The 12541-nt window shown below is 37.0% G+C and overlaps 1 protein-coding gene across 4 annotated transcripts in view; it reads right to left on the reverse strand.

Annotated features, from left to right (window-relative positions):
- Window positions 1–12541, reverse strand: part of MCM9 (minichromosome maintenance 9) — a 35885-nt gene that overhangs the window by 7369 nt on the left and 15975 nt on the right. For all 4 annotated transcript variants that reach the window (XR_005507370.2, XM_039116985.2, XM_039116986.2 and 1 more), the window contains one exon: window positions 3590–3662. Coding sequence is in view for 3 of the 4 variants with exons in the window: in XM_039116985.2 (XP_038972913.2) it covers window positions 3590–3662 (73 nt within the window). In the remaining variant the exon portion in view is untranslated. The remainder of the gene's footprint in view (window positions 1–3589; window positions 3663–12541) is intronic.

Raw genomic sequence — 12541 nt, forward strand, 5'->3', positions numbered from 1 at the left:
TCTTCTTTTAAACAAGTTTCCTTTTCTAGAACAGTTTAAGCCTTACAACCTGCTAATCCTGTATCAGTGTTCTCCTGTTTTAATAGTAATCACCAGTAAGGACTGGGGTACTGCCTGTACCAGCCACTCTGTTCAGTATTGGCTAGGGATCGGTGCAAGGTAGAAGTTATACAACCCCTAGATTGCATACCAGCCTCATACCAAATTGTATAGCACTAGACTACATCACATCACCCCATACTGAGACCACACTGCCTGAACCACTCGATACACCCCTTTTTATTATTTGTTTGCTCGTTTGAACCGGGCCCATACCACCTATGGTGACCTTGTATGATGATACATAGTACCAGCTAGTGACCAATATAGATATGTACCGCAATTATAAATCCTTGATCCCCACCAAGGAGACTCAATTCCTAATTACAGCCACAAGAACTCTTGGAAAAGCCGTTGCCAATCTAAAGGGCAAATTCAAATGTGACCATAACAAAGAAATTGCATTTTTCTTATGTTCATACAAGCCTAAGACCATGATGCTTCCAACTATAGCAAGCTGACATTTTTGTAAATTACCGATAGGTTATAGGAATTTTCACATATAGTGTTGAAACTCAACCATTCTAGTAACTTTTTAAGTTCAAAGAACCCCCACATGGATACAATTTATTTCATTGATGGTCAATTTTAGAAGCATAAAACTGCACCAAATTATCCACCTTTACATCTCGCCACCACCATTAAAGCATAGTTGATGGCCTACTGTAGATTTTGGCACTTGTGTACAAGATACCCCATCTCAGTACCGGTGCCATGCTATCATTGTGTCGGTATAGTATGGTACAGAGCCGGTTCAACGTACCAAGTGTCAGTACGGTCCCCGAACCATATATCGGTACCGAACCAGTATAGGACGCCCCATACCATCCGGTTCGGTACAGTACAACATACCATGCTTGCATATAATCTGTCAAGCGATTTTAGAGAAAAAACCATGCCTAGAATTTGCAAATTCAAAATTTGAAATATTTTTCAGAAAACTTAGTTGGCCCAAGGGTAAGGTGTGTAACCACTATTATAGTAACCTCCTCCTCACATGCAAGTGATGTGATAGGTCATGACCCAAGGCACAATGAGACTTGCACCAACAAGTGCTCAATGTGCACCTACATAGGTAGCAAAGGCACAAGCAAATTGCTTTTAAGAGAATTTGAATGCAAAAAAGACAGAAAAATTGGAGTTTGGGAGCCTATATTATGATCATTGGATGCTCTCTATTAGTGTTCCTAGTGACCTAGGATGGACCAATCAGATACCCCAAAAATCAGATCACATCCCCTTTTGTAGAGTCAGGGTGCGAAGACAACCCTTAAGGAAAGACCTAAAGGATACCTCAATGGAAAAGACATTGTTTCTCTCAGGCCAGTTCCGCAAAAGAGAAATCTTTTCTCTTAATGGATGCAACTGTTAGCGAAGAAACTCATATTAAATTAAACAAGAAAAATTAAAATGTAACATCATTAAATGGCTCAGCCCAAGACCAGCATATGAGTGGGCTTCAGCCCAAGCCAACAACATTAACCAAGCATGGAGACCAGGTATACCAAGATAGCTACATCACCACATGTAAGATTCAGTATCTTTAGAAAGCCACATAAGAAGAAACTAAGTTTTGAATCTTTACTAGTTTTGATTCATATAAAGCCCAAACACACAAGAAGAAAAAACAAACTACATCATTAAAAAGAATAAAACAAAACAAAGGAAAAGTTCATGAATCAAAACATAATTGTCTTAGAAAACATCCATATAAATCAATTTTTCATAAATTGAATCAAAGAAAACAAAACTTTCTAGGTTCTGTCATGTCCTTAATTTATAAAATAACAAAATAACCACATATTTTCCTCAAAAAATTAATATTTTTCTCAAAAACAAAATAACAGCCATATTATGTCCAATAACAATAATACCAAAGCCACCAAAGAGTTGCATACGTCGTCACTTGCTTTAATCACTACTAGATAGCTACAATCTCCTAACGTTTCCATATAAGTCAATTGCCACCCACCAAAAGCACCATCTATGACCATCTATCACCACTTTTATACACTAATATGTATTTAGAGCCCAAAAACAAGCACATGAATCGCCCCCGCCCCCCGCCCCCCCCCCCCCCCCCCCCCCCCCCCCCCCCCCCCACCACGGTCTTTACATGGTTCAACAGCGATCACTCTCTTGTTATAACAACACAAGTCCTAAATGTTTGTCTTGTGTGTCCTCTCACACCATCCCTTCTAACTCCTTTGAAGCTCTTTATATCTGTCATTCACATGCAGGGAAATTCTTGCATATGAACCATTCGATATCCATTCAATCTAAATTAAGTAGTTAAACCACAATCAAAAGACCTGGCAAAATCCATATATGTAAAAAAGATTCACTTGAGATCATCCATCCATTTGTTTTCTCCTACACTTCCTTGAAACTTGTATTTTCTCCTCTAGAACTCATTTTTCTCGTCTAGTGAAAGAACAAAGATGCCTCAAGGATAAAATAAAGGGTTTTTTGCAGATTAGGAGTTGAAATCATCATACTTGTGTATTAATCCCTATCTTTTCCAAATCTGTATTTTAAACCTTGAAATTTTTAACTTCTTGCTTATACATTCCTCAAGTTAACTAGGTGAAAACAGAATATTCTACTTTTGTTTTCTGGACGATGTTAATTCATAACTTCTAGATATTTTTTCCCTTAGCCTCAAACTTAACTGACCCCTTACTGTGCCCTCCACCGTTGGGCCCCAAGCAACCAAGTCACAAGCAAGAAGTGGCAAGTCCAACCTCATTCTCCATTAAGACAAGGACATTTTATCCTTCTATAACCCTGGTAATCTTAACTAGGGTTCGGCCAATTAAGACTAGCAAAAGTATCAATTTGTACAAATGGAGAATTCTACCAGGATTTTATACAAAATATGAAAATGACAGGGATTAATAAGCAAATATGGATGATTTCAGGGACTGATATGAAAAAAAAAAACCTAAAATAAAACAATCTTTCACTTAAGACCCCGATCCCTCGATTCCTTCCACTTTTACAATACGATTTTGATCCCTTTCTAACATATTATCGTTGGAATTTTAATATGTTTCTGTTTTCTTTGTTTCTTCTGTTATTTTTCTTCCAACTTTTCTAGAAGTTATCTTCATTTTTCTGGTTCTTCTAGAAATATATATATAATGGTCCTAACGACAGTAAATTGATAATGTTTTATTTAAAAACTTAACATTGGAAGATGGTCTATAGCTCAATGGTTGCATCTCCCCATGTGGATCTAGGTTCAAATCCAAGGTTCTAGGCTAAAATCCTGGTATTGCTGTTTCCCAAAAATTTGACCCAAGTAATTCCAACATATATATAGTGTACTACATGATCTAATCTAGTAATCATATGTATGTATGTATGTATATTAAGCAGCTGGTGTTACTATCTTCACCTAGAACAAATAAGCAATTCGAATTGAAGAATTGCATTTATATTAAGAAAATCATGGCATTGTGAGATGTGAGGGAAAAAAGTCTCAAACCTATCAAATTCATCTATACAACAAAGTCCACCATCAGCTAAAACAAGGGCCCCAGCCTCTAGCATCCATTCCCCTGTTGATGATCATATGGACTATGGGGTAAGACATCATGAAATGAAATATCACATGAACAAAGAGAGCACCTAAATGAACTAAACTTTAGTAATAGAAAGAAAGGATATGAAATGCATCTTTCATTAAATATCAATTACAATAATGACAATTAAAAAAGATGACATCATGGCACGAATGCCTATTAGATAGAACTGTAGCAAATGGTACAGCGTTATGTTGGCATTAGATGCAAGTAAAGGTAGATATTTAGCTATCAAAAAAAATAAATGCCTATTAACGGGCTTTAATGGGGACAACCCTGCAAAATCTTCATTGCCTTCACAATGCTTCACCATAAGTTCACCATTCAGGCTTCAATTGAACCAATTAAAAATGCATTGAAAAGCTGACCTGATATGGACATGATAGACATGTTCTCATGTCCAAATATTTTATGTGCTGATCCTGGTTAAGTGTTCTTAAGGTTTATGTACACTATGTTGGTCGTCAAAAGTTTACTGTCCAGGTGCACTTCTGGTCTGCATGAGGGGAATTCCACTATAACTACACTACTTGTTAGTAAACATGCCCAACAATCACTCTTTAAAAAAGGATTAAAATGAGTTTATAAACTAAAAGAACAGTAAATTAATCAAATTAGTCCAAAACAAACTTGACTAATGGGATCATGATGATCCATCAGAACCACCTTTTTGAAACAAACCATATGAATCAAATGGTTAAATCACTAAAAGTACTAACTACATTTCCCTCTTTTCTTCTTTCATCGTGAGACACCCACTATCTCTACACCTCCATCACCCTTCTCTGGCCTCTAATCTCCATTTGCCTCACAGGATTCTAACCATCATCCTGCGGTCCTTCCGTTTAGCTTCCTTATCTCTCCAAGATTGATTTCCCCAAATTACATATCCTGTAATAATGCCTATGGTGGTGACAAGGGTATGCCAAGCTATGTCACAAGGTCTGAAACTCTGAATAACATAGGAAATATCCTAGTCATAGGGTTGATGATATTTCCAAGCCAGATGACTATTTTGGAGATTTCTCAAAACAAACGCTAGATGATTATTTTTAAATATGTAAATTGATTTCTTTTTTTTCAGAAATAAATTAATTTTATTCAATTGCGAAACTTTAATATCCCCCTGATAAAAATAAATCCTAGCTGATGCTTGACTTACTTTCTCTATGAAATCCTCAAGTAAACAAGCATTCTTCACATCTACTCTCTATAGGAGGCTAACATAGCTACAGGAGAAGTTGTACAGTAGGTGAAAAGGATTTAAAAAAGTAAAGGCATTTGTATAGTCTTCCATATCAGATGTGCTTTTAATCATTCTTTGCACCTTCACCACATCTCATTCCCCATATGGAGCCACCATTACAGTCAGGCTGCAAATGGACTAAACAGATGGTTCACTTCACACTCTACAAAGGCATATATGGCAAGATTAGTATTTTGCAGCAGCATTTGTGACCTACTTATCATTGTGTGATTGCATGCAGCTCTTTTAGCATGACAACCACACGTGGCCTACGCTTATGCAAGCCCATGGCATGGGGTGGGTTCAAGCAAACCTTTAGGTTAGATATTAGTTTCAGGCAAAACTAAATCATGTATATTAATAATATACATGTATTAATTCTGCTATAATTATTATATTAAGTAGTAAGTAATAAATCAGTAATTATTAGATATTATAACTAATATTGCTCTTATCTATAAAAATTAAAAAGTGTTTCTGTTATTGTGTTTAACATATTTTCTTTTTTTAAAATATTTAAAAATACTACATATGCATCCATATAATGTAGGCACTATGCGGCCCCTTCACCTGCATACTGCAACCATCTTTTAAAACATCGTTTGAGGCTATGTAACCATAAGCATCTTACAAGTTCTTTTTTTTTTTTGCTTTAAAAAAGGGGAAGGGGGGAATCTTACAAGTTCTTTGCCATAGTGTAGATTGCTCCAATTTTATGACATCCAAGTCCAGCTCAATGGATAATCATGGTTACGTTGCTTAGCTTAGGGACTAAATAGATCCACAGTCTACCATTCCTGATTGCACCTTAAAAATTTATCATAGCGGTGCCAAATATAATATTATTTTTACTTCTATAGTGGTTAAAAAGTCAGTGGTAACTTCATCACGATTCTTCACTTAATCAAGTGGTATTCTGACCATTTTATAATTATTTTGCTTAACCCTAGTCAAGTTTGGCGGTAATAATTTAGGATGGCAATCATTCTTTAGTTTATGGACTAGGAGTGTGACCTCTTGTTAGTCATATTTTGGCATTAAAAACAAGAAGTTTTCAACTTGGAAATTGTTCTGATTTGCTTGTCCCAATCTTGACTCTATTGTGTTGGGAATTGTATCCTAAATGTCAATCGTCAGCGTGTTGATGATTGAATTTTGTAAAATGAATTGACAAATTAATAAAGTATTATTTGGCATTATTCATTATTTCATCTTTAAATGAACTCTTATATGATGAAGTCCTTAGAACTTATTTTATGATAAAGGAGGATTTATCTTCAAGTCCTTAAACCTGTTCGCGACCAAATGATTTGTTAATAGGACGACAGCATTGTCGAGATTAGGTCGTTGTGAGACATATACGTTGGTTGTCCTCTTAACCAAGGAGTGTGGAGACACTGATATGTCACACAGGTGAAGTGTAGGAGTACATTTCACTGAACGTGACCAATTCCGGAACGCTCTACTATTAAAAGATGTTCCAAGTGGATATGGGTATAAGTATCCCTCAGACCTGAGATCACCACAGTGACTAGCAAACAACTCACTGTACTTTGAAACCGGACTAGCAGAATTTCTAATTCTGGAACAGAAGATTACTGGGTGCAGTCAAGTATTTGCGAAATCAGTGCGTAAGTCAAGATGGAATTGACCCCTTCTGAAAACAGGAGATAATGCTTTGTGTTCAATTTAGCAAAACCTTGGCCATTCTTGTGATGAGTCACAAGATTTCTAAAGTTGATCACATAGTGGATCTACTGATTAGAGAGTTGACAGAGCACTGAGGTCATCCTAGCATTAGGAGTCAAAGGGACGAATTATACAGTAACCATAGTCCAGAATTTTAGAATATTTGCTTCGCATATATTCAGCCTATCCGGACGTCGGGTACCATTGCTAGATGGTCACATCCATTAGTGCAGAAAATCGTTCCTGTACTACCGGCTTAGATTCGAACCTATGAGGTCACACGCATAATAGTTTTCTGATTGATCAAGATGGCTGATGGATGATTGAAAATCATTCAGGAATAATTTGGTCAATTCGATTAGCAAATTATCCTACAAAATAATTAAAGTAATTATTGAAGGATTAATTAGTAATTAGATTACTAATAAACTCAATTTGATTGAGTAAATGGACTAAGGATGAGCCAAATTGAATTGGATTCAATTTTGGAATCAATCAGAATTTTGACCTTGATTGGGGTCGACTCGAGCTGGGGTCGACTCGAGCCTGACTAGGGTCGACTCGAGCAGAGAATCCAGAAGACGACCTCTTCTGTTTTTTCATGTGGGGTCGACTCGAGTTTTCTTGAGGTTGACTCGAGCTTTGGGGTCGACTCGCTGGGCGTATCAAGGGAAGAAGTTCTTTGTTGTCTCAGCCGGGGTCTGAAGCTATGGGGTCGACTCGGCTCGACTTTGGAGTCGACTCGAAGGGGAAGGAGTCGACTCGAGGCGACTTGGAGTCGACCAGAAATTCTGGAGCTCGCGGACGGGCTGAACTTGCGGGATTCGATCCAGAAATGGTTTTTCAATAAAATCTGAAGGGATTCGGATCGTGGCACATGTGGGAGAATGGGTAGATGATGATGGAAGATCATCACCATCCATTTTGATCTTAACCCACCCGCATGACCCAATTATTGTTTGGATTTTGAATTCAAACAAGATAAGATCTATCTTGTTGCAACTATCCCCTACATGCGCCAACAAGATACCAGATTTCTATTTGAATTTTGAATTCAAATGATCAGATGGCATGCCTTTAAAAAGGAAGAGTTCCAAGTCGCCAAATGCATGAAATCATTGAATGAAATTCAGCCTTTATCCCGCCCATTCCATCTCCTCTAAGTCCATCCGCCATAGCTGATAGGGATCTCTGAAAAGAGCTTTTAGATCATATCTAAGTCCTCTTCAATTCCTATAAACCATTCCTCCAAGTTCTTCTAAGAAGACGAATCAAAAGTTGATAGCGTTGGAAAGATCAAAGTTCAGCAAATGACGATCCTGCGCAAGCTAGCACTTCCGTGGGATTGGATCACTCCAGGAGCTTCGCGTGGATTACTCGTAGAGGCCAGACGAGTGTGTGCCTACGAAGCTCGAGCATCGGATACATTACTTTCAGATTTTATAAACGTATGAATCTAGATTCAAAGTTGTATCACTTATAGGTTCCAATCCCCGAGGGTTAAACCTCTTTTGGGGTCTTCACAGAATAATCTTCAGAGCCTATTCGATGGGCATTCGAAGATTAGTTGGGTGTTAGATTAATTGAGTTTAGAGCTCAATAATCTTATTTTAGATCTGAAATTAATTGTGCAATGATTTTAGCGTAATCGTTTAAACGATCCCGGCATATTGATCATGAATACTTGTAGTGGTACTTTGAAATTTGATTTCTTATGCATGCTAGAATTAAAATGTTTAATACGATTTTTTCGCTGCGATTTTTCAAAATTAAAAGAACTACGTGTGGCTTAATCCCCCTTGTGAAGGGATACATAGGCAACCCGAACACGTACAGCCATTGATTTTCAAAAAGTTTTAAATTTCAGCATGCTATCACTACTAGTGTCATCGATTCGCTTTCAGTGGTATCAGAGCCAAGTTACTTGTTTAATCTTTTCTGTTTTAAATCATTGCAATTAAATCTGGAATCATGAACATGTTTAGATTAGATCTAAAGTATTTTTATAATTGATTTAATTGCCGATTATGAATGATTAACTAGATCTGAAATTTGAATGCATGTGATGCAATGTTTATGTTAAGATATGTAACATGAATAAATCTGAAATCATAAAATTGTTTAGATTATATCTAAATAAAATTTATGATTCATTTAATCACTGATTTTAAAAGACTTATCAGATCTGAAAACAAATGCAACAGTTGTATTAATTCATAACAGTTTATATATATGATGTATGAACATAAATCGTAATGATTTAAACATGAATTAAAAGGTAAACTACACATGATTAATTATCAAACTCAGATCTGAAAAATATTTTAAGAACTGAAAGTTTATAATTAAGGTGTAATTAAAAGATTATGCAAAGATCTAAACTTTCATAAGCTTACACTTAATTAAGAATTAAGTGATATGAAAATCTAGATCTAGAATTGTAACTCAATTAAACGACAATTGCATAAGCTTTTGGGGGTTTGGGTTAGCTTGAATCAAGTTCTTAAGATTGGATTAGACCTAAGGTTAGAATCATTCATGGACTAATAGAATTAATTGATCAAATCTAATTAAGTAATAACTAGATTAGGTCAAGGTAATTGTAGTTCAATTTGCAATAGTTGTAGATTGATCAATTCCATGTCTTTGATTAGACCAAGATGGAACTTGATTGAGGCTCAGAGGTTGAGCCCAAGTCATTTGAGTAATCAAATCAAAATTGATTAACCAGTCGGTGTCTAAGATAAGTTTGGCAGCTTGACCGGTGGTTTTTAATTGAGAGCTACTCGCACTGATTGGTTTTTGTCGAGTTAATGGCATATCTCTTCCACCGATCTCACTTACCTGGCTGACATAATCAATCGCATTTTGATTGGATCACTTAATGATTCGAGTTGACCCATGCCTTTAAGGAAAATCAGTATGACTGATTTAGGTGTCTCCTTAACCGAATTGAATCTAGTTCTTATTGATCTGACTTGATGAAGTCAGTGGGAGGATCTAAATTAACCGGTTCTTCTAATCTATTCTCAATTAAATCAAATCCTCTAAAATTGTTAGGTTCTTAAAATGAAATTTATAGAAATAACTAGATCATAGCCTCCCATTAAGTTGGATGATAATGAGTCCAATGGCTAGATAATCATTGGAGGCGCCACACGCCTGGTGATTATTTGACCATTAGGATTGTCATTCAATATATGATGAGTCGAGTGTACCTTCAATAGGTGATCAGTTGGGCCGAGCCACACTCGGGCTTGGTCATCTATTAGTAGATTACACGGAACCCTATCATGTTAATGGTTGGATCTAACCAGAATTTTTGGTGGAGGCGCCACACGCCTGCCGGAAGGCTGGGGCAAAATCATCACTAAAAGTTGTTTGGTGAAACAATTAGTTCAGAACCTACCAATAGGTGCATATGGGTTGGCCGAGCCACACTTGGGCCCATATGCGATCTATTGGGTTCTAGTGCTCACTAAAGATTTAAGTGTAATTCTTCAAATTTGAGGTAGAGGCTACAAATTTGTATAAAATAGTAGAAAAATCTTTAGACTAAAGTCTAAGTATTTAGGGTATTGTCAGTTCATATACTGATAGCCGATTTTCTTTTTATGCAGAAATGACCACTAATCTGTCACTTCGTTCAATGTTGGATAATGACAAGTTGACTGGACCCAATTTCAATAAGTGGCTTAGAAAACTTAAGATAGTGCTAGAGCATGAACGGATCCTTTATGTGATAACGAATCCGGCACCTGAGCAGCCTGCTGCTAATGCACGGGGTACAGTCAGAGACACTTATCAGAAGTGGCTCAGTGACCGTATCACTGTCCGCTGCATTATGCTTGCTGTAATGAACGACGAGTTCAGTCGTAGGTTTGAGAATGCCCAGCCTGAAGAGATCGTTCAAGTGTTGAACGAATCTTTTGGCACTCCCGACGACGTTGAAAGGCACAAGACTAGTTGTGCTATTTTCAGCGCACGGATGAAGGATGGGGCATCGATGACCGATCATGTATTGTGCATGATTGAGTTGATCAAGCGCCTGAGCACTCTCGATTTTTTCCTTCATAATCAATTGGGGAAACATGCTATACTGAACTCTCTTCCTGGTTCGTACCGCCCATTTCTCACCAACTTTCTGACGAAACTGGTAGTAAATTATCACCAATTATTGGGTTTACTACAAACTTTTGAGAAGGATCACCAACTCCTAAAAGGGTCGGTAAATTTAGTGGAAGGTTCGTCCAGGGGTCGTGGCACCTTTAAGAAAGGGAAGAAAAAAAATAAGAATCAAAAGAAAAAGGTGCAACATGCTAAGCCAAGTCAGACAAAGAAGATAAAGGCTGATCAAAGTAAGGCAGAGTGCTTCATCTGCAAGAAGCAAGGACATTGGAAGAGGAACTATCCTCAATACATTGCCTCTTTTGACCCAAACAGGCAAAAAAGAAAGATGCAATCAGTTGCCGATGAAGGTACTTATATGATAATACCTTGTAATTTCTCAATATGTGATAATTCGACTTGGGTATTGGATATCGATAGTCCTTTTAACATTTGCAATTCGTTGCAGGGACTGCAAGTCAGTGAGAGATTTGGAGAAAGCGAAAGATTCCTGAACGTTGGAGATAGAAGATCAGTTCCAGTTCTAGCTTTAGGAAGTCTGAAACTTGTATTCAATTCTCAAGAAATTATCTTAAGTGACTATCACTTTTGTCCAAGTTTTTTGTTGAACATAATTTCTGTAGGCCTTTTGGCCATGAATGGTTATGAGATTTCAATAAAAAGAGATTATTGTGATATCATTATGAATGGTGTTACTGTAATGTATAGCCATTTAAGCAATGGAATTTATATATTGTCACAGCCTATTAATGTAATGTACAAGTCAAGTAAGCGACCTAGAATAGATAATGTCACGGATGTCTACCTTTGGCATCATAGGCTAAGTCATACTAACAAGAACAGAATGAACAGGTTAAGTAAAGAGGGAATCCTCAATATTAATGATTGTGAATCATTGACAACCTATGAATCATGTCTTCTTGGAAAAATAATCAAATCACCTTTTACTGAAAAAGATGAACGATACAGTGATTTATTGACCCTTGTACATTCTGATGTATGTGGACCAATGAGCACAAATGCTAGAGGTGGGTATTCATATTTCATTATGTTTATAGAAGACCTTTCTAGGTATAGTTATGTCTATTTAATTAGACATAAATCTGAATCATTTGAAATGTTCAAATTATATCGTAATGAAGTAGAAAAACAAAATAGAAAAAGTATTAAAACTCTTCGATCGGATCAAGGAGGTGAATATCTCTCCAGTGAGTTTTTGACATATCTAGGAGAAAATGGAATTCTCTTCCAATGGACTCCTGGTACACCGCGATATAATGGTGTGTCAGAAAGAAGAAATCGAACTCTGTTAGACATGGTTCGATCCATGATGGGGTTTGCTGATCTGCCCATATCCTTTTGGAGATATGCACTTGAGTCAGCCTGTTATATACTTAATAAGGTTCCAAGTAAATCTGTAAATAAAACACCACATGAGATGTGGACGGGATGGAAACCGGTACTTTCTCACCTTAGGATTTGGGGGTGTCGGCTTATGTCAAACGTTTGAAAGCAGACAAACTTGAATGATCCATCAGTATAATTATCAATATTATCGCTTACCTGCTGGATGCAATTTCCTACCCATTTGGGCTCTCGACAGCCGCTCAATGATGTCGATATACTCATGGGCATGGGCTAGATCTGCCTCCATGATCTGAGCGTTTACCTTCTCCATCATGTGATACATAAACCCCATTTGGAGATACCTCTCGCTATCCACGACCCACAGCACTTGATATAATGGTTTGATAGCCTTGACTATCGCATTGGCCCGCTGCCAGAATGATTG

Source organism: Phoenix dactylifera, chromosome 7, assembly GCF_051530095.1.
Source record: "Phoenix dactylifera cultivar Ajwa chromosome 7, Ajwa_hap1_PhDact_Kaust_v1.1, whole genome shotgun sequence".
In the NCBI taxonomy this organism is placed as follows: Eukaryota; Viridiplantae; Streptophyta; class Magnoliopsida; order Arecales; family Arecaceae; genus Phoenix; species Phoenix dactylifera.